This window comes from Neofelis nebulosa, chromosome 8, assembly GCF_028018385.1.
Source record: "Neofelis nebulosa isolate mNeoNeb1 chromosome 8, mNeoNeb1.pri, whole genome shotgun sequence".
Taxonomy (NCBI): domain Eukaryota; kingdom Metazoa; phylum Chordata; class Mammalia; order Carnivora; family Felidae; genus Neofelis; species Neofelis nebulosa.
Window position 1 is genome coordinate 106,303,940 of NC_080789.1, and position 21,952 is coordinate 106,325,891.

At 36.2% G+C, this 21,952-nt stretch overlaps 1 protein-coding gene across 13 annotated transcripts in view; it reads left to right on the top strand.

Moving 5' to 3' along the window:
- The window catches only part of ERC1 (ELKS/RAB6-interacting/CAST family member 1), a 515,043-nt gene that overhangs the window by 158,696 nt on the left and 334,395 nt on the right, over nucleotides 1-21,952 (top strand). For all 13 annotated transcript variants that reach the window (XM_058744143.1, XM_058744141.1, XM_058744150.1 and 10 more), the window contains 3 exons: nucleotides 14,441-14,578; nucleotides 15,929-16,069; nucleotides 17,953-18,093. In XM_058744143.1, coding sequence (XP_058600126.1) covers nucleotides 14,441-14,578; nucleotides 15,929-16,069; nucleotides 17,953-18,093 — 420 coding nt within the window. The remainder of the gene's footprint in view (nucleotides 1-14,440; nucleotides 14,579-15,928; nucleotides 16,070-17,952; nucleotides 18,094-21,952) is intronic.

Here is a 21,952-nt window from a genome sequence, read left to right on the forward strand (position 1 = left end):
GAGATTGAGAATATGAGAGTGAGAGAGAGAGAGAGAGAGAGAGAGAGAGACAGAGAGACAGAGAGTGAGAGAGAGAGAGAGAGAGAGAGAGAGATATGGTGATAAAACTCCTCTCTTTTTTGTTGTCTTTTGATGTTGCAGCTTTATTAATCATAATGGAAGAGGAACTTTTCTGTTTCTGTGTTCTACTCAGTGTTTTAATCTGTTATTCATAGAGTTTCTACTATCATCCATTGTTCCTAACAAGTCCCTTCAAATCAGAAAAAATTCTAAGCAGTTGAAATTTTTTTACCAAGTTCAGGAATTATCACAGGGTATAAAAATACGAAAAAAGAGTACAAAGGAATAAGGTGTTAAAAAAAGGTACAAAGGGTGGACTCATAGCAGAAGGTAAATTAATGCTACACATTTATTTTAAAGATTCACCTCAGGTGAGAAGTACAACTGTCTAGATGAAAAGTTTGCATATTAGTGCTCTAATGTGGAAGATAGTGCCATCTAGAAGATAATTGGACTGAAGATGTGTGTAGATGATACATTGAATGCAAAAGGATTTTAAAGTCTGTTAAGAATAGAGAAACTTGGCTAAATTGTTTTGTGTTATTTGGGGAGTAAAACAGAATACATCTCAGGCTTAGAGAAGCTTCATGCTTCATTGATGGGTGTTGTGGAATTCTGACTTTTAAGCCAGCACTATGGGTTAATTAAATGGGTTTTTAAAAATAGAGCTATAATTCACATAACATAGAATTTGCCATTTTAAACTGTAGAATTCAGTTGTTTGTGTATACTTACAAGGTTGTGTAACCATCACCACTATTCAATTCCAGAACATTTTCAAAAAGAAACCCATTCCTGTTAGCAGTCATAACCCCTATCCTCTGGCAATGTCTAACCTACCCTTTTTCTCTATGGACTTGGCTGTTCTGAATATTTCATATAAATGTAATAATACAGCATGCAGCTTTTTGTGTCTGCCTTTTTAAAGGTAATGGGTTTTAGGTTCATTCATATTGTTGTACTTTATTCAGGCATCAGTCTTCATTCCTTTTTAATGGCTGAATTGGAATGAATATACCACATTTTGTTTATCCATTCTTCAGTTTGTGAACATTTGGGTTGTTTGCACCTTTTGCCTATTATGAATAATGATTCTACGAACATTGATGTACAAGTTTTTGTATGAACTTGTGTTTTCATTTCTCTTGTGTATATATCTAGGAATGGAAATGATGTTAACTTCAAGTTTAACTTTTTGAGGAACTGCTAAACTGTTTCTAAAGCAGCTATATGATTTTACATTCCTATCAACATCTGTTATTTTTCTTCTATAAATAGCCATTCTAATAGATATGTAGTGGTATCTTTTTGTGGTTTTCACTTGCATTTCCATAATGACTCATGATGTTGAACATCTTTTCATGTACTTGACCATTTGTGTATCTTTTAGAGAAATGCCTATTCATATTATTTATTTTTAAATTGAGCTATTTATCTTTTCATTGTTGTGTTCTGGAAAGTCTTTATATATTGGAGACTCCACCCCTATCAGTTATGGGATTTGCAAACATATCTCCCCTACTGTGGTTATCTTTTCACTTTTTTGGTAGAGTCCCTTGGTGCACAAGAGTTTTAAATTTTGATGAAAGTCAATCTATCTGATTTCTTCTTGGTTGCTTGTGCTTTTGGTGTCCTATCTAATAAACCTTTGCCTAATTGAAGGTCACAAAGATTTCCTCCTACATTTTCTTCAATGAGTTGTATAGTTTTATTTATTTATTTTTAATATTTTATTTTTTGAGAGAGAGCTTAAGTGGGAGAGGGGCAGAGAGCAAGGGGATAAAGGATCTGAAGCAGGCTCTGCACCTACAGGCTGACAGTAGCGAGCCCAGCATGGAGCTTGGATTCACGAACTATTGCAACCATGATCTCAGCTGAAGTCGGATGCTCAACCAACTGAGCCACCCAGGTGCCCCTATGAGTTTATATAGTTTTAGATTTTATATCTAGATCTTTGACCATTCCAAGTTAGTTCTTGGTGTATGGTAGGGGTCCAACTTCATTATTTTGTATGTGGATATATCCAGTTGTCCCAGCACCATTTGTTGAAAAGACTGTTCTTGGGGCACCAGGTGGCTCAGTTGGTTAAGTGTCTGACTCTGGCCACAAGTCATGATCTTGCTGTTCTTGGGTTTGAGCCCTACATCGGGCTCTGTGCTAATTGCTCAGAGCCTGGAGCCTGCTTCTGATTTTGTCTTTGCTCTCTCTGCCCTTCCCCCGCTCATCTATTCATTCATTCTCTCTCTTTCTCTCTGAAAAATAAACATAAAAAAAAAAAAATACTGTTCTTTCTCCATTGAATGGTCTTAGGACCCTTGCTAAAAATCAGTTGGTTGTAGACATGTGTGTTCATTTCTGAACATTAATTCTATTTCTGAACTCTTAATTCTATTCCATTGGTGTATATGTCTATCCATGTGTGATACCACTCTGTCTTGATTACTCTAGATTAAAAAAAAATTTTTTTTTAATGTTTATTTTTGTGAGAGATACAGACAGAGTGGGGGAGGAGCAGAGAAAGAGGCAGAGACAGAATCTGAAGCAGGCTCCATGCTCTGAGCTGTCAGCACAGAGCCTGACAAGGGGCTTGAATTCACGAACTATGAAATCATTACCTGAGCCAAGTTGGATACTTAACTGATGAAGCTACTCAGGCACCCCTGATTACTATAGATTTTCAGTAGGTTTTGATATTGGGAATTGTGAATCTTCTACCTTTGTTCCTTTTCAAGATTGTTTTTTGCTTTTGGGGGTCCCTTTTAATTCCATATGAATTTTGAGATCAGTGTGTCCATTTCTGTAAAAAAGAAATTTGGAAATTTGGTAGGGACTGTGTTGAATCTGCTCATCAATTTGGAGAGTATTGCCAGACAATATCAAGTTTTTCAGTTGATGAACATGGAGTATCTTTCAACTTCTCAAGGTTGTCTTTAATTTCCTTTATCAGTGTTCTGTGGTTTTCAATTTATAAGTCTTGAACTTCTTTAAATTTATTCCTAAATATTTTTTTCTTTTTGATGCCATTACCAATGGAATTGTTTTCATTTCATTTGCAGATTATTAATTTTTAGTGTGCGGATACACAACTGACCTTTGTATATTGATTTTGCCTTTTGCAATTTTGCTAAACTTGTTTATTAGCTCTAACAGTGTTTTAGTGGATTTTTTAGTATTGTCTGTATGTAAGATTATGCCACCTGCAAAGAGATGGCTATACTTCTTCCTTTCCAATGTAGCTGCCTTTTATTTTTTCTTTCCTAATTGCTATTCCCAAGTTGTTCAGTACGATGATGAATAGAGGTAGTGAAGCCTGTATCCTTGAATTGTTCTTTACCTTAGGAGAAAGGTTTTCATTTTTCATCATTAAGTATGATGTTAACTTCGGATTTTTTCATAGATGCCCTTTATCATGTTGAGGAAGTTTCCTTTTGTTCCTAGTTTATTGTGTGTTTTTATCATGAAAAAGTGTTGTACTTTTTTTTTTTAATGTTTATTTATTTTTGAGACAGAGAGAGACAGAGTGCAAGTGGGGGAGGGGCAGAGAGAGAGGGAGACACAGAATCTGAAACAGGCTCCAGGCTCTGAGCTGTCAGCACAGAGCCCGACGCGGGGCTTGAACCCACGGACTGCGAGATCATGACCTGACCCGAAATTGGACGCTTAACCGACTGAGCCACCCAGGTGCCCCAAAAAGTGTTGTACTTTGTAAAATGCTTTTTCTGTATTTATTGAGGTGATTGTGTGATTTTTGTTCTTTATTCTGTTCATATGGTACATTATATTGATTGATTTTTATATGTTTGAACCAACCTTGCATTCCTAGGATAGGGATGGATGTGATTTTATTTTATTTTATTTTTTTTTATTTTTTTTTTTTTTTCAACGTTTATTTATTTTTGGGACAGAGAGAGACAGAGCATGAACGGGGGAGGGACAGAGAGAGGGAGACACAGAATCGGAAACAGGCTCCAGGCTCTGAGCCATCAGCCCAGAGCCTGACGCGGGGCTCGAACTCACGGACCGTGAGATCGTGACCTGGCTGAAGCCGGACGCTTAACCGACTGCGCCACCCAGGCGCCCCGAGATGGATGTGATTTTAAATAGCCTTGTCCTCATCTGGAGAATTGTGGAAACTTATTCTACCAAAATTACCATGTTGGCAGTAGCAGTGGACCTGAGAGAATACAGCCTTTGGATAAATGCTTTATTTTTAAGTGTTGCAATATAATATAAATAAGAGCTATTTAAGAGCTTATACTGTAGTGCTTTGTAAAATATAGAAGTAATTTTGACCTTTGTTAAAATACTGTTTCCTTTGACTTTTAACTGTGTTTGAATACTTAGTGAATAACTTGAAGATCTATGTTTATCTGGGTCCATTTGCTGTTGATAGAGTGCCATATAAATACTCTCAGAGTCTTACAAGCTCTAGTTCAGAGTGCCCTGATTTGTTTTGACTGAGCACACATTTTAAACTGGAAAATGGTAGTTAGCATGCAAATAGGAAAGGGTCAGATCTCTATCATGATAAAGATTATTCTTACAGGTCTCTCAGGAGACCTTGTAGCAGGAACTTGTCAGAGTAATAAATAGATAGATAGATAAGTATCTAGAGAGGGACAAAGGATTAAAAAAAATACCTGATCAAAGTTTTGAAGCACAGTCAATATTTTCTTCTGCTTAAGAACTGCTTATAATTTGACATGAATTAACTTGCATTGCATTCTCACCTGTGGGAATGGCTGTTTGGATAGATGCCCAGGTACCTGTCAACTTTAGTTAAGAAGTTGAAATAATTAACCACCTGAAGAAGTTATTAAATAAATCAGACTTCGATGGAGTAGCTTTTTGTGCTGTTTCTTCTTTCTACCATATCAGTATGTACACCCTAACTAGAAAATAGCTTCAAGCATCAGACATGTGTTTTGTCCTTTGTTTTCCTGTACTTGCCAGATCTGGTTACTTTTTTCTCCTACTCCTTTTTTTCCTAGAGGAGTTTTTTGGATTAGAAAATTCATCCAAATCTACCAAGGAAAATGTATTAAATCTGGTAAGATCCTTAGGTTTCCATTGCATATACACCAGGAACCGTTGTTTGGATCTATTTTCCCTGCATGTCACCCAGGCCAGACTCTTATTTTATATACAACAAATTTGGCAACATGGTTTTTTTTTTTTTTTTTTTTCCTTTTTTCTTTTTAGAGAGATGTGTGCACAAGCGCAGGTGAGGGGCGGGGGTGGGGAGGGGAGAGAGAGAGAGAGAGAGAGAGAGAGAGAGAGAGAGAGAGAGAATATGATTGAATGAATGAGTGAATCAGTCAATCCTAAGTAGGCTCAATGCTCAGCAGAGCCTGATGTGGGGCTCAGTCCCACAATTGTGGGATCATGAGCTGAGCTGAAATCAAGAGTCAGGCACCCAACTGACTGACTCACCCAGGTGCCCCAGTAACATAGTATTTTTTATAAAGCAGCTAAGTGAGGAATTTTAAGTGAAGTGTGTATTCATTTTAAACAACATTCTGGGTAAAAGAATGCCACTGATGAATGAGCTTTAACACTTCCCCTACCCTTTTGACAATCTGATGAAAGCCGTGGGTTCTCTCCATATAAAAATGCACATAGCTCATTTTTGGGGACATCATACATCCAGGTCATCCATGAACTCTTGATTAAAAATGCCCACCATCCATGAAACAGACAAGTTTGAGATACAAAGGCCTCTTGGTTTTACAAAACCATAAAATTATGTATGTGGTTCAAATACAAGGGAAGTTGAAGTTGAGGTCAGTTACAATTTCATGTTAACTGTAATTTAACTAGAAAGAGTATATCTGCTGGATATAGTGGATACTGTGGTGAGTGACCTATATTCCCCTTGAGGGTCTAAGGATGTATTCGCCCAGGTGCTGGAAGTACTGTTGACATAGTCCTTAGTTGTTAGCCCCTGTGGGCTAAAGAGACCTCCCTTGCATAAAGGCATACCGCTTTCCATGGATGTCCTAAATTTATCTCTGAGGATATAAGGGTTTGAATCCATTGCCCTGACTTGAGACAACTCTGAAAGATCATCTCAGATTCAGAGTTCCTCACTGGGTCATCTGAATCTTTTGGGACTTTGTGGCATCTGAATTTCTCCCTCTGCACAATAAGGCTCTCTCCCTACCACCTTCCTTTCCACTGGTATTAATCTTAAGAGCACCCTCTAATAAACTTCGTGCAAGTAAAATCTATCTCAAGGTCTGCTTCCTGGGAAACCCAGCCTTGTCACATTAGGGTTGAGTATTAGTACAAGTTAGTGTACAGGCCATGAAAGGAGGCTTGGCTAAAATAAAAGTTTAGTGAGGGGCGCCTGGGTGGCTCAGTCACCCAGTTACTTCGGCTCAGGTCATGATCTCATGGTTATTGAGTTCGAGCCGTGTGTCAGGCCCTGTGCTGACAGCTCAGAGCCTGGAGCCTGCTTCAGATTGTGTCTCCCTCTGTCTCTTCCCCTTCCCCACTCACACTCTGTCTCTGTCTCTCTCAAAAATAAAAACATTAAAAAAAAAGTTCAGTGAGATGAACTTTAATTTAGACTCAAAATATGTGAAGCATCTTATCAGTATTCCTTCAGACCTTATATTTCCAGTGGTTTTTGGAAATCTAGGTTTCTTTGAATTCATTAGTTGTCTCCCACTTTTTTTTTTTGACCTTGCAGAAAACCGCCAAAATCTCTGATGGCTTGGTTTGTTTGCCACACAATATGAGCCTGTGAAAGATGTGGGTTAAGTAAAGAGTTGCTCACACGTCCTGCAGAAACCCCTAGAGGTTTCTCAAGTTGATAAGTACATATGATAAGGGAACTCCTGTTGTTAGAATCCTAATCATATTCCTTCCACAAATCCTAAGATTTCTTTCTTGGACAATGTTTAAAAAATTATTGCTTTTATTATTATCATTGAAAGGAAGTATTCTAAATATTTGAAAAAGATGGAAAACCTTATAACAAGGAAAATTCTATGTAAAACTAAACTTTTCCCTCCTTCAAATTGGGGTAATATTGTACATACTTTTTGATAACTTGTCCTTTTCCTTAATAGTATATGAAAAGCAGGTTTCTACATCTTCACTTAATCATTAAGTATATGAATTGTAATGGTTGCATAATATTACATTCAGTGGATAGATTGTATGTAACTTAGCTAGCCACCTATTGTTATGTATTTGATTTTTCTCTACTTTGTTATTGTTAATAAATAACACAGAATGATTGCTTTTTCTTTGAAACTAAGCCTAGTGTGCTTGCTTTAATTAGTTATTTAAAAATATTGAGTTCTTTTATCACTAAAATGTAGTGAACTATTAGATGTAAGACTTTTTAAAAAAAATTTCTAATGTTTATTTTTGGAGAGAGAGAGAGAGACAGAGAGAGAGAACAAGAGGGCAAGTGCAAGCAGAGGAGGAGCAGAGAGAGAGGGAGACACAGAATCTGAAGCAGGCTCCAGGCTCTGAGCTGTCAACACAGAACCTGACGCGGGCGGGGCTTGAACTCACAAACTGCAAGATCATGACCTGAGCTGAAGTTGGACACCCAACTGACTGAGCCCCCCAGGTGCTCCAAGACTGTTTTATCTAGATAGCCATTGTTACTATACAACTTAAAGGGGTAGCATTCGTATGGATGATGTGAATTGAGTTCCTAAGCGCAGTGTCACTATTAACAGAAGGATTGCTGTTGTACATTTATGGATCCTCTTTGTTTGAACAATTTTAGCACAGGAAGGTCTGGCAAATTTTTATATATGCCTGCCAGATAAAAAAGAAGTATTTGAGACATTTATATAGTTGTCTACCAAGCAGATCTTAACTGGCAGTGACCTTTGGTTTCCCCAGCTTTTGTTCCATATTATCCAGTTGTTTTAATGCAAGAGGTCCCTAGTTCCATTATCTGTCCCAGAGCAGGTTTATCAGGAAACTTATTTTCCCTCTCAGCAATTAATGAAATCTGTCAGGAGCAGTGAATTCTGAATATATTTTCCTAAAGATCATAGCTACACCTTCTGTATAGTTCAAACTGAACAGTTTTTAAAATAAAATATAGTAGTACTCTAATGAAATTTATTACTTTTTAAATGTTCTCAGCTTCCCCCTGAGAATATAGTTGTATTTTAGAATTGAAGGAATGTTAGTGTTCTTTTGTTTTACGGATAAAATAATTAGAAAGATCAAGTAACTTTCCCAGTATGATGTAGCCAGCTATTTTTTCATTATAGTAATCTACTCTAACTCATGATGAGAGAACAGTACAGTTGAGAAGGAAACTCAACCAAAGAAATAATTGGTTACCATCCATAATCTTTGCTGGACTTATTAAAGACCATAAACAGTGATTAACAATATAGATATGGAAGCTTTTCACAACCTAAACTGAATTGAAAACATTGCTTAGAATTGCTCATGATTTTGTTGTGTCTAGAAACACATTCCTGGACAAGTAAAAGTTAAAGGCCAGTATAGTTTGGGCTTGTTGGTACTTTTTGCCAGATCACAGGGTAGTAGACAATTGCCTAGAAATTAGGGGACTTAGTGAATTTTTCCTTTTTATATTTTATTAATTACTGTAGATCCCTCTTTGCTCCTGATTATGATCATTCATGTAAACTGTACTTCTGTCATTGATATTGAAAGGTATTATTAACCTAGTAGGTGAAGGTCAGAGCCTTTCTGAATAATTTGATTTACATAGTAAATTGATGCTGATGACTACTTAGAACAACTGTGGAGACATCATCAAAAACATTCTTTAAATGATGTTTAAAGTAGCTAGGTGATTGCAAGAAGTGTTTTTTTGGATACCTTGTCCTTAGAACTGTATGCTAGAGGAAGTCTCTTCTACCTTTACTCAGTGATTAGAACCTTAGAGGCAGAGTAATCAGTTCCTCTTGACTAGGAATAAATCATTCACATTGAAACATGATAGTTCCTGACAACTGGCAATGCTGATAAAATTAAAACAAAAGATGTGAAGAAATCTGTGCCAATGTGGAATTGGTATGCAGATTTGATGAATTCACATGTAGCATGCGTTCGGCATTAGTCTTTCTCTGATTTCATACATTTTTTTCTCTCTGTAAAATAAAAATTGTATGAGGAGAAAAGGGTTCTGTATAATACAATAATTAGGTCTTTCTTTCTTTCTTTCTTTCTTTCTTTCTTTCTTTCTTTCTTTCTTTCTTTCTTTCTTTCTTTCTTTCTTTCTTTCTTTCACCCAGTTGACAGAGCTATACTATGATGAGAGAGGGCAATGTCATCTTTTTGTGAATAGTTATTTAAAAAAAAATCTTGAATTCTTCATTGTTCTTTATGGTAAAAAACTGTATGTATAAACCTGAGTGATCCCCCTCTTCCCTATTTGTCATCAAGGACAGAGATATATAGAATAAACAGCAATTCCTTTGATCTCTACAGAATTTAAACTCATGCAGCAATTGAATATACACTAATAGGTACTTCATGATCTATTTCTATATCAGATAGGGTTTGTGGAAAGTAGAAAAAAAGCCCATAGAATTATAAAATACATAATTTTCTGCAACAATCATTTATTAATTTTCAATGTAATTAAAAACAAGTGAGTGAAGGAAAATCTTTTTTTGCAATTTCATTGTCAAGTGCTTTCTAGTCCAAACTAGCTTCCTTCTACCCCTTGGAAGTCAGGCTAAACTGACTATTTTAGTAGTATGATGATACTGAAGTCCTGATTATCAAGTGTCTTTGCCTCTGCCCACTAGCTTTAGTGTATTGTATTTGGATATATGTTCCTTACATGGGAGATGTACTTTTGCATTTGCAGTGGTTTCCTATCTCCACCATTCATGCTTTTCTTCAGTAGGGGATAAGATTTTGGTATAAGTGACCACAGTAATAATGTACCATGTCTATTAGTAAACACTACTTAATAATAAGGGATAGTTTCTGTAAAGATGGCTTGAGTCATTTGTATGATTGATTTTTTTTTTTAATCACAGAACATATTATTTATAGCATGGTGATTAAGAGTAGGATTCTAGAGCTGCATTGCCTAGTAGTTATCTCATAGTCTTCTGGTGATGCTTAAATCTTTGTTATATATAAAGTTCTTACAACAGTACCTCACATACAATGTTCTTTTTAAGCGTTAGTAGTCCTTTTTATCACCACTACCTCCTCCTTGTCACCACCACCACAATTATTATCGTTAGTATTATTATTAAGCTTATTGATTTATTTTGAGAGAGAGAGAGCAAGCAAGAGCGTGTGCATGCAGGGGAGGAGCCCTGTCAGCGTGGTCCCAACACAGGGCTCGAACTCACAAACTGTGAGATCATGACCTGAGCCAAAATCAAGAGTCAGACGTGTAACCAACTGAGCCCCCCAGGCATCCCTTATTATTATTTTTGTTGTTATTGTTATATTATTTTGTTATTTTAAGGATTCTGTGGTTTCTATTCCTACACAGTGGAGATGTCTTGTTTTATTTTGTTTTTGTAGATAGTCTGAGTATATTTAGGGGAGTATTTTTCTACTTAACATGATTCCAAATATCCATATTGTTCATATTCAATTATGTGCACAGCTGATCTAGTTTTTTTCTTGGCTGTTGTATTCTAGTTTTTTCCTTGACTGTATTCCAAACTTTTTGTAAATCATTTATTTTAGATCCTGTGGATAATTGAATTTAGTATAGAAATAGGAAACTGTGTATTTTATAGAAATTGCCAAATACATACTGAAATAACATGATAATGGGACTATCCGGGTGATCAGCTTTTACATCTTCAACATTAAGTAAGAACACGATTTTGAATCACCACCAAAGTGAGGGTGTATAACAGCAGCTTTTAGTACGTTTCATGTTATCCATCGTGTTGCTAGGTAAACTAAAAGAGAAGTATTTTTGTACATACTCCTCCCAGATACCACACACAGCATCTTTTGGGTTTATTCAGTGCTTATGTGGCTAGTTTGCACATATCTATGTCTTTTTCAACTCTTCCTTGCTGATGGCAGCTTGCCCAAAGGAGGCAATTTTACTGTCCATCGTCCTTCATTTTGTCAGTTCTTTTCAGTATGGAATGTTTATTCCGCCTCCTTAGAAGTGAATAGCCATTCTTTTCCTCTCCTCCAACTCAACAATCTGTTTAGACAGCTGGGTAATTGAAAAAGAAAGTAGCTTACGGAGAACGTGTTAATGGGGATTTTACCAAGTTTAGCAGCTTCTGCACCTGAGTATATTATGAAACGTTTTTGCCAGCAAAGAATAATGGATTCCTTTAATAGTTTTACTATGTATAAATTATAGGAGTGGTATTGTTAGCAGTTTAACTTCTTAATTTCTTTCTTAGATGCTGATGATAGGGGAGAAAGAAAGATATCCTTATGATGCTTGTAAGGGCTATTTGTATATTAGGTGGTCTCCTAAAACAAATCTCTATTTTCTTGTATGTAAAACTTGGTTGTTTCTGTGAAATTTCATTTTAAATAATGGCTCTTGTATGCTTTTTCTTGACAAGAAAGTCTGATTAATAGCATGGTCATATCTTTTCTTTGTTTAATAAGGTTTGTATGTTAACAACCAGAATGACATGCATAGCTGGTTAAACATGTAAAAAGCAGGGCATTGCATTCTCCATTGCATATGGAGTATTATATTTTTGAGTGCCAAAATTCTCTTTAGTGGTTGTGAGTATACCTAAGTGGTGATCCATATGAGATTCTAATAATAGTGTCTGATTTAAGGTAGACTAATGGTTTTCATTTGTGGTGGTCTTTTTCTGATAGTAGGTTTTCAACTTTTAATGTCATTGAAAAGACTGGAACCCATTTCAAGCATTTCAGTGGTTTACCTATATGGTTGTTTCTTTGTTAAAGAATAAAAATCTAGGGGCACCTGGTTGGCTCAGTCAGCTAAGTGTCCGTCTCTTGATTTTGGCTCAGGTCGTGATCTCATGGTTTGTGAGATTGAGCCCTGCGTTGGGCTGTGGTCTGACAACATGGTACCTGCTTGGGATTCTCTCCCCCTCCCTCTCTGCCTCTGCTCTGTGCGCGTGCTCGCTCTCTCTCTCTCTCTCTATCTCTCTATCTCTCCATCTCTCCCTCCCTCTCTCCCCCTCCCCTCCCCCTCTAAATAAACAACAATACAAACCAAACCAACCAACCTACCTACCTACCTTAAAAAAAAAATGAATAAAAATCTAAGCCTTACACAGTATTTAGGGTACCTTATTTACCAGATGTTTTTGCATAGCTTATTTATTCTGCTTGTGGAATTCTCATTGACTTTAGAGAAGGACTTGATTTTTTCTTCCCCTGTAGAATGAGGAAGTTCCTTAAAGAGCTTATATTAAATTGATTACTGCAGAAAGTTATCTCAACATTGTATCTAGGCTTCTTTTATAGTTACTTTCTTGGCAGGAGTTTATGTGTATGCCTAAATACAGTCTCTAAAAGTGTGAGCTTATATATTATTCATTTACTGATTAATGAACCAATATTTATAATAGACCTAACGTGTGCCAGATATGATGATAGAAAATTGGGGTGGAGGTGTAGGATCCAGTCTACTTGTGAAGACGTGTATCAAACAAAGAATTATAATATGGTCAGGGGTTAGTGTTACAATGTGTATATACAGATGGGAGAATAGAGATAAATGTGGCAAACATATAGATATATGAAAGAATGGAGAACATGTGTGTATGTGTATGTATATATAACATGTATATGTGTAATAAAATACAAAGAGCATTTTATTCTCATGGAGGTAAAAGCAAGGAAATCTTTTCAAAGGAGATAACTTTTTTTTTTTTTTTTAACGTTTATTTATTTTTGGGACAGAGAGAGACAGAGCATGAATGGGGGAGGGGCAGAGAGAGGGAGACACAGAATTGGAAGCAGGCTCCAGGCTCTGAGCCATCAGCCCAGAGCCTGACACAGGGCTCGAATTCACGGACCGCGAGATCGTGACCTGAGCTGAAGTCGGACGCTCAACCGACTGAGCCATCCAGGTGCCCCTCAAAGGAGATAACTTTTATGTTGCTTTTTGAAAGCCATGTAAAGTAAACCAGCTAGTTCTAGTATTAGCTCAAGAGACTAATATTCTGCAGCTTGATTTTTCTCTCTAGAACTTATTGCCATCCTACATTCTATATTTATTTCATTCATTCATTGTCTACTGCATTAGGATGTAATCTCTTTGAGGATAGGGATTTTTGTTGTTTTTATTACTTCTATATTCTCAACACCTAGAAAAGTTTCTGGCCTATAGCAGTAGCTCAAGTATGTGTTGAATGAATGAATGAAATTTGTGAGTTCTACAGTAATTGCCTTATTATTTCTTTAAGTTTATTAAGGCTGTCTCTTGGGGCGCCGGGGTGGCTCAGTCGGTTAAACATCTCACTTTGGCTCAGATCTTGATCTCATGGTTTGTGGGTTCAGGCAGGCTCCCTCTGCCCCTCCCACACTCACTCTCTTTCTCAAAAATGAACATTAAAAATTTTTTTTTTAAAAAGGCTATCTCTCTACAATCCCTTTATTTATTTTTTTACTCAGTATCTTTCATTATGGGTACTTGAGTTTCCTATGATAACATGCTATCTCCATGTTTCTCAAACCTACTCCCTCCTTTCCATCTCTCTTAGCTCATCTGGTCTTGAAAATCTTTTACCTGAATTGATAAGCTCTAATTGTTTTCCATGTAAGTCCCCTTAAATTATTTCTCCATAGCCATCAGAATTGTCTATCTAAAAGACAGAACTGACCAGACCATTTCTTTGTTTAAAAACACCTAATGGTTGTCCTCTGTTAGAATAAAATCTGTCTAGTATAGATCACACACAGAGCCATCCATAGCATGGGTTCAGCTCCATAATGTATATGAAGGAATGAATAATTTCAATAAGGAATTTCATTGAAAATGCTTCCTGTTTGGATAAAAGAAGATCTAAGATTATATCTTAACACTAGTGTTTAAGAACAGTTTTTCTTTATACAGCTAATTTGTCTGTCTTACTGGCTTGTTCTAATCCTCATTTCACTGTGATTTACAATGTCATTATTGAAGTAATCCAATTTCTCATGTCTTTCCTCTCTATAATTCCTCTCTCCATCCCATCTCTATATCTTGGGTATTTTCTCTCTAGCTACTTTCCTTATTTCTTTAGAGACTTATATATATGTGTATGTGCATCTTTTCTCTGTTCTGGATATAAATTCTAACTTTAAAATTTTGCATGCAGTTTTGAAACCCTTAGGATTAAATTATTTCTATGGAACACACTCAGAGATAACCCTGATCTACCTGTTTTCAATTTAAAATTATTTTTATTGTGACTATATTTCTCTTAATTTCCTCCCCCCCGCTCAGATTGAAAATCTTCAAGAGCAACTTAGAGATAAGGAAAAGCAAATGAGCAGCTTGAAAGAACGAGTCAAATCCTTGCAGGCTGACACTACCAACACTGACACTGCCTTGACAACTTTGGAAGAGGCCCTTGCAGAGAAAGTGAGTGACTGGTTTGGACTCTTCATAGACACATTTCCTCTGCTTTCTCATTAATGTAAAATTTTCTCTAGTAATGAGACTTGGATATAAAAGGCAGAAGACGTCCCTTGGGGCAAAAGAGAAAAGAACTTTCTGTACTATTGCTGACATAGATAGTATAGGGGAAAGAAAATCCACTCTGTTTTTGTCAACTTAAGCATCTCTTGTTAGGCAAGATGGATTCCACAGTAGAGGGCAGTGGCTGAACTTTGTAAACAGTAAGCCATATTTTCCCCATTTACTATCTTCTGAAAAAAAAAGAAAAGTTCTTTTTATTTATCTCATCAACTAGAATTTGGGGATGTAGAATATTAGACATTGACCATCAGGAAGCACTATATTATTAGTTCTCTTTTACTATACCACACTGGTACCTAATATAGTCATGGATTTTAGTATTAATACATTTAGTATTAATACGTTAATACATTTAGTATTAATGTGTTAATACATACTTGCTATTTTTCTAGTCTTGGCCTTGCTACTGCATTTTGTGTTTATGAGCAAACCTAATCTTTCAGGAATGGTTGACTAAGTAAATAAGTGGCCCAGCCGGACAAGTGTTTATGTCTTGGAAGGAGGTTTAAGGAATCTTGGTGGGGCGTTTTAATTGGATTTTTTTTTTTAAAGGAATAGGGTCACTGTTTTTTAAGCGTCTTGGACTCAGAATGCTTCAGACTGTATGCCAGGGATCAAGGCTTGATCCCTGAATAAATTCAGAAATAATACCCAGAAATATGCTTAAATTGCTTCAACTTTTAGACTTCCTAAGTATCTGTTGACAGAAGTTTTAACAGCTCCTCTCTTTTACCCTGCTTTTTTATGCTTTAAGCTCAGTATGTCATAATCTCCCCAATCTCCTCCTTTTTTGGTGTGTGAATTGTGAGTTGTTTCCATTGCCTTATGGGCAACATGTGAATTACATATAAAAAAGGAGTATTTGTTGACTACTGCCCTTAAGGTAGGTGTGTGTGTGTGCGCGCACGCGCGCATGCATGTGCCCGTGCGTAAAGTTTTTGGATACTTGGGAGTTAAATGGGTTTTTCCAAAAGAATACTTTAGGGGATTCTAATACTATTTGAGATTATAGGAACAGAAACCCAGGGGAGTCAAAAGACCAAAGCCACATCTTTGTTATAGCAAGATGAGTAGGAGGTATGACTTTTTTAAAAAGTAAATTATTAACAACTTACCACTGTCTTTTGAATGAAGCATGGGAGTGTGAAATTTTATCAGCTAAAAGCTGAATTACACTCATATGATATAAGTAGGAAAGGAATTTTCTTATGTATTGATGTGCTCTCTTATCAGGAGCGGACAATTGAACGCTTAAAGGAACAGCGGGACAGAGATGAGCGAGAGAAGCAAGAGGAAATTGATAACTACAAAAAAGATCTTAAAGACTTGAAAGAAAAAGTCAGCTTATTGCAAGGCGACCTCTCAGAAAAAGAGGTTAAGATCACCAAAATAGAATGATTTGTTTAGTTGGTGCATTGTATGTATATGTTGATGGTCTTTATGTAATGCATATAAAAATGTATTTGAGAAAAGGTTTTCTTAATATTCTTATAGTATGCCTTTTCAGAAGACCTTAAGGAGTATTTTGGAAAGCTTTGCAGAGGTGTAGTAGATTGGATCATTCATTTCCTAAGTCTTCTCTCTTTCAATATGTTATGAGTTGGTTTCTTACATGCTAATGACATTTTTATAGATTCTAAAAAACTGAAGCAGTTACACATGGAAAAATACTGTGCTAATGGTAAGAAAGGTGATAGATGAAAAGAATATGCAAATGGAGGATAACTTATTTACAATAGCTCTTAAAAATTTTTTTTTTAATTTTTAATTTTATTTTAGAGCACAGGAGTTGGAGAGATGGGCAGAGGGAGAGAGGGAGAAAATCTTAATCAGGGTCTACACTTAACATGGAGTCTGATACAGGGCTCAATCCCACAACCCTGGGATCATGACCTAAGCTGAAATCAAGAGTCAGATGGCCAAGTGACTGAACCACCAGGCACCCCTATGGTACCTCTTAGGTACATCTCAATATTGGCAGAGAAATCTTAAATGATTGCTGACCAGTTGGGTGAGTTAGTAGCCTTGCTTTGGGAGGATCCTGTTAATGTGACCTAAATAGTAGAAATACCTAATGCCTTATGATCATGTAATAATACATGAGCTTTAGAAACATTCTTGGGTTTTCTTTCTTATATCTTTTAAGAAAATTTATGGTGGGGTGCCTGGGTGGCTCAGTCAATTAAGTGTTTGACTTCGGCTCAGGTCATGATCTCGTTGTTCGTGGGTTTGAGCCCTGCATTGGGCTCTGTGCTGACAGCTCAGAGCGTGGAGCCTGCTTCAGATTCTGTGTCTCCATCTCTCTCTGTCCCTCTCCCACTCGTTCTCTCTCTCTCTCTCCCAAAAATAAATTTACCATAAAAAATTTATGGTAATTTTTATTTCTAGTGGAACTTCCCTTCTAAAAGGGAAAAGTGTTTTATATTTATGTTGGTGTAGCTACCACAGTAACTAGTAGTGACTCCTACTACTAGTGACTACTTTATTCACAAAGCTCAGTCTCCTTCCATTTATTTTGTGGGAATGGATATGTATTGATAGAACTCTTTTAAATTAAAAAACATTTTTTTAATGTTTATTTATTTTTGAGAGGGGGAGAGAGAGAGAGAGAGTGCAAGCAGGGGGAGAGGCAGAGAGAGAGAGGGAGACACAGAATCTGAAGCAGGCACCAAGCTCTGAGCTGTCAGCACAGAGCCCGACGTGGGGCTCAAGCCCACAAACTGAGATCATGACCTGAGCTGAAGTCGGACGCTCAACCAACTGAGCCACCCAGGCGCCCCTCTTTTAATTTTTTTTTGAATGTTTATTATTTTTTTTGAAGGAGAGAGAGAGAGAGAGAGAGAGAGCGCGCGCGCGCGCATGAGTAGGGGAGGGGCAGAGAGAGGGGGAGACACAGAATCTGAAGCAGGCTCCAGGCTCTGAGCCGTCAGCACTGAGCCCAACATAGGGCTCGAACCCATGTGAGATCATGACCTGAGCTGAAGTCAGAGGCCCATCCTACTGACCCACCCAGGCACCCCGATAGAACTCTTAAATCACAATTCAATTGGTATTTCTTGGGAATTCAACTTATTTTAGTTGGGACTTGAAAGCTGAGGCTAACATTGTTTTATATTTCATGAATGTTCTTGAAATGGAAACTTCAGTATATAATAATGAACAGAAAATATAAGCCACCAAGATAATAAATTTAAAAAATTTTATTTCCGTTTTGTTTGTAATTAGTATTTATTCTAGATGTGTATTGCTCTTTTTAGGCTTCACTTTTGGATCTGAAAGAGCATGCTTCTTCCCTGGCTTCCTCAGGACTGAAAAAGGATTCACGACTTAAGACACTGGAGATTGCTTTAGAACAGAAGAAGGAGGAGTGTCTGAAAATGGAATCACAGTTGAAAAAGGTTAAAGAAAATTTTTATACTTTCTTACTTTGCTTAAATAAGAACATAGTAGAAAGCTCTACAGGGTTCATATGTAATAAATTACCAATGATGTAATAATCCCCTAGAGTTCAACATGTCATTTATACCTTCATCAGTTCTCTTAGTGTATTTACCCTGTTTTATTTTACTACTGAAAATCCTCAAATTCTTAGAAAATTGACAGTTCAGAGGAAGAGTAAAATATAAGACCACAATGTAAAAATCTTAATTTATCTGGTATTTTTCTTCTATTAGCATCGAGCTTCCTAGGAGATAATTTAGCAGTGATAGTCACCCATAGGGGCGAGTATTAGGATTGATATAGATATTTATTGTCCATTTCTCTGATTTATTTCTAAGATTTATATGGCAGTTTGTAGGTTTCAAAACACTTTCGTATTTATAATCTCTGAGCTGTCAACTCTGTGAGTTATTGGAACTGTGACTTTTGAGCAGTGAAATTAACTGGGTCCAATTCATATGATGACTAATGAAAACAGGTACAGCCTAGTCTTGAGACTTTAAGATGTTTTTTGTTTTTAAAGTTTATTTATTTTGAGAGTGAGTGACGAGCGTGTATACACACACGTGTGCGAGTGGGGTAAAGGCAGAGAGAGAGGGAGGGAGAGAATCCTCACTGTCAATATGTCACCATGGATCTCACGAACTATGAGATCATGACCTGAGCCAAAATCAAGAGTCAGATGCTAAACTGATGGAGCTCCCCAGGCTCCCCAAGACTAAGTTATGTTCTCTTTCTATATATTGGGTGTATTCAACATGACATCCTTATAATGAATATTTCATGTAGAGTATGTCTAAAGCAAAATCACATTTTTAAGCTAAAGAGAGGAAGAAAATCCAGTATCTTATAGTTACTTTTGAATAAGTAGGAAAATAACTATTTGTGAGATTATGGACTCCGATTATAACCAATTCACATTTGATAGTTGGCTTTTTTTCTTCACTGGAAAGGTGGAAATAATTTTCTATTTAATACCTGAAAATCAAAGGTGAAGCTGTTACATGTATTCAGAGTTATAAAACAGAGCAGGAACTATCAAGAGTAATGTTATTCATTAATATTCTAAACTCCCCTGTTTGTGACAATCCCACATTTTCTATTTGTCTACTTTTAATCTTCTTGTTATCATGGCCTCTTATATCTTAGGCTCTATCTGTAGGTTTATGAGAAAAAATAAAGTTATCTTTGGGTAGAGGAGGCTGATGGCTTTCCTCTACTTTGATTTATTATCTGTTTTAGTAATGGCCATTTTTCTTTTCATATTTTTCTTTGTTTCATTCTGGATCATTGTTTCTTTTCATTTTAGTTCATTACTGATATTTTCCTTTTAAACTGCTTCCACAGTTCCCAAGTCCAACAAGGAGGTTATTTGTATAGTTTTTATTTGTTTTGTTTGTTTTTTGCCTTTTCTCATCTCTTTTCCTACCTTCTCTGGTTTTAATTGAGCATTTTATATAATTCATTTTTCTTGCCCCTTTAAGCATATCAGTTGTATTTCTTCAGTTTTTTCAGGTGATTGCCCTAGAGTTTGCAGTATGCATTTTTTACTTATTTCCCAACTTTATTGAGATATAATTAACAAATAAAAATTGTATGTATTTAAGGTTTACATGATGATTTATGTATACATTGCAAAATGGTTACCACAGTCAAGCTAGTTAACACATTTATCACCTCACATAGTTATTATTTTATTTTTTTGTGGTGAGAGTGCTTTTAAAATATGATCTCTTAGCAAATTTCAAGTATATAATACAGTATTATTAGTATAGTCACTATTCTATACATTAGATCCTCAGAATTTACTCAAAACTGAAAGTTTGTAACCTTTGATCAACACCTCCTCATTTCTCCCATCCAAGTACTAACCAGGCCCGACCCTGCTTAGCTTCCAAGATCAGACGAGATCAGGTACGTTCAGGGTGGTATGGCCGTAGACAACACCTCCTCATTTCTCTACCCTCTAGCTCCTGACAACTACCATTCTAGTTTGCTTCTATGAGTTCACCTTTTTTAGATTTTACGTATAAGTGAGATCATACAGTATTTGTCTTTCTGTGTCTAGCTTGTTTCACTTAGCATAATGCCCTCCAGGTTCATCCATATTGTCACAAATGGCAGGATTTCCTTATTTTTATGATTAAATAATTTTTTTATGATTAAATAATATTTATGATATATATGATATATATGTATCATATACATATATATAGTATATGCACACACAGAGACACATATTTCCTTTATCCATTCATCTGTTGATGGATACTTAGATTCTTTCCTTATCTTGGCTCTTGTGAGTAATGCTACAGTGAACATGAGAGTGTAGATATCTCTTTGAGATACTGATTTCATTTCTTTTGGATATATATCCAGGGATGGGATTGCTGGATCATATAGTAGCTCCATTTAAGAATTTCTGAGAAAGCTTTGTACTGTTTTCCATAATGGTTGTATGAATCTGCATTCCCATCAGTGGGGTACAGGGGTTCCCTTTTCTCCATAGTCTTGGCAACTCTCATTTCTAGTCTTTTTGATGATAGCCATTCTAACAAGTGTTATGTGTTATCTCACTGTGATTTTGATTTGCATTTCCTTGATGGCTAGTGATGTTCAGCTACTTTTCATGTACCTGGTGGCCATAGTTTGTCTTCTCTCTTCTTTGGAAGAACTATCTATTCAAGTCTTTCACCCATTTTAATGGGATTATTTGTGTTTGTGCTATTAAGTTGTGTGAGTTCCTTACTTATTTTGAATATGTCAGCTATAAGTTTTGAAAATGTTTTCTCCTATTCTGTAAGTTGTCTTTTCATTTTGTTGATAGTTTTCTTATAGAAGCTTTTTACTTTGATGGAGCTTTTTACTTTTTACTTTCATATGGAAGCTTTTTACTTCTATTTTTGCTTTTGTTGCCTGTGTTTTTGGTGTCCTATCAAAAAAATCACACAGTAAACATTTTTAATCAAAGTTCACTTTCAGAAAATGTTATCCCACTTTGTGTCATGCAGGTACCATACAACAGAATCCTCCCAATTCCTTCTTCCCTTCACTGATGACATTGTTATCATTCATTTCATTTATCCATATGTGATAATCACCCCAATACATTACTATCCTTACTTTAAAATCATTACCTTTTAGATGAAGAATAAAAATAATAAAAGGTGAAATTTTAGCTTTATTCTTTCTTCAGTTCTCTTTCTTTCTATATGTATATGTGAGTTTCTGACCTATATAATTTTCCTTCTGCATGAAGCACTTCTTTTAATATATTTTTGCAGGGTAAGTCTACTGGCTGTGAACTTCTCAGTTTTTATTTGTCTAAGAAAGTCTTTATTTCTTGTTCACTTTTGAAAGATATTAAAAATGGTTATAGAATTCTAGGTTGGTGGGCTTTTTTCCTAACACTTTAAAGGTTTCACTCTGTTGTCTTCTTACATGATTTCTGATGAGAAGTCTACTGTAGTTCTTAACATTGTTACTCTGCTGGTGAGGTGTTTTTTCCCCCTCTGACTTCTTTTAACCTTTTTTCTTTGTCTTTCATTTTCTACAGTTTTAATATGATGTGCTTACATCTAGATGCTGAGTATTTATATTGCCTGGTGTTCTGAGCTTCCTGATTTGGTGCATGTCATTAATTTTGGAAAATTCTCAGCCATAATTACTTAAAATATTTTTTTAAATGTTCAGTTTTTAGAGAGAGAGAGCGAGTGAGCAGGGGAGAGGCAGAGAGACAGGGAGACACAGAATGCAAAGCAGGCTCCAGGCTCTGAGCTGTCAGCACAGAGCCCCATGTGGGGCCTGAATTCATAT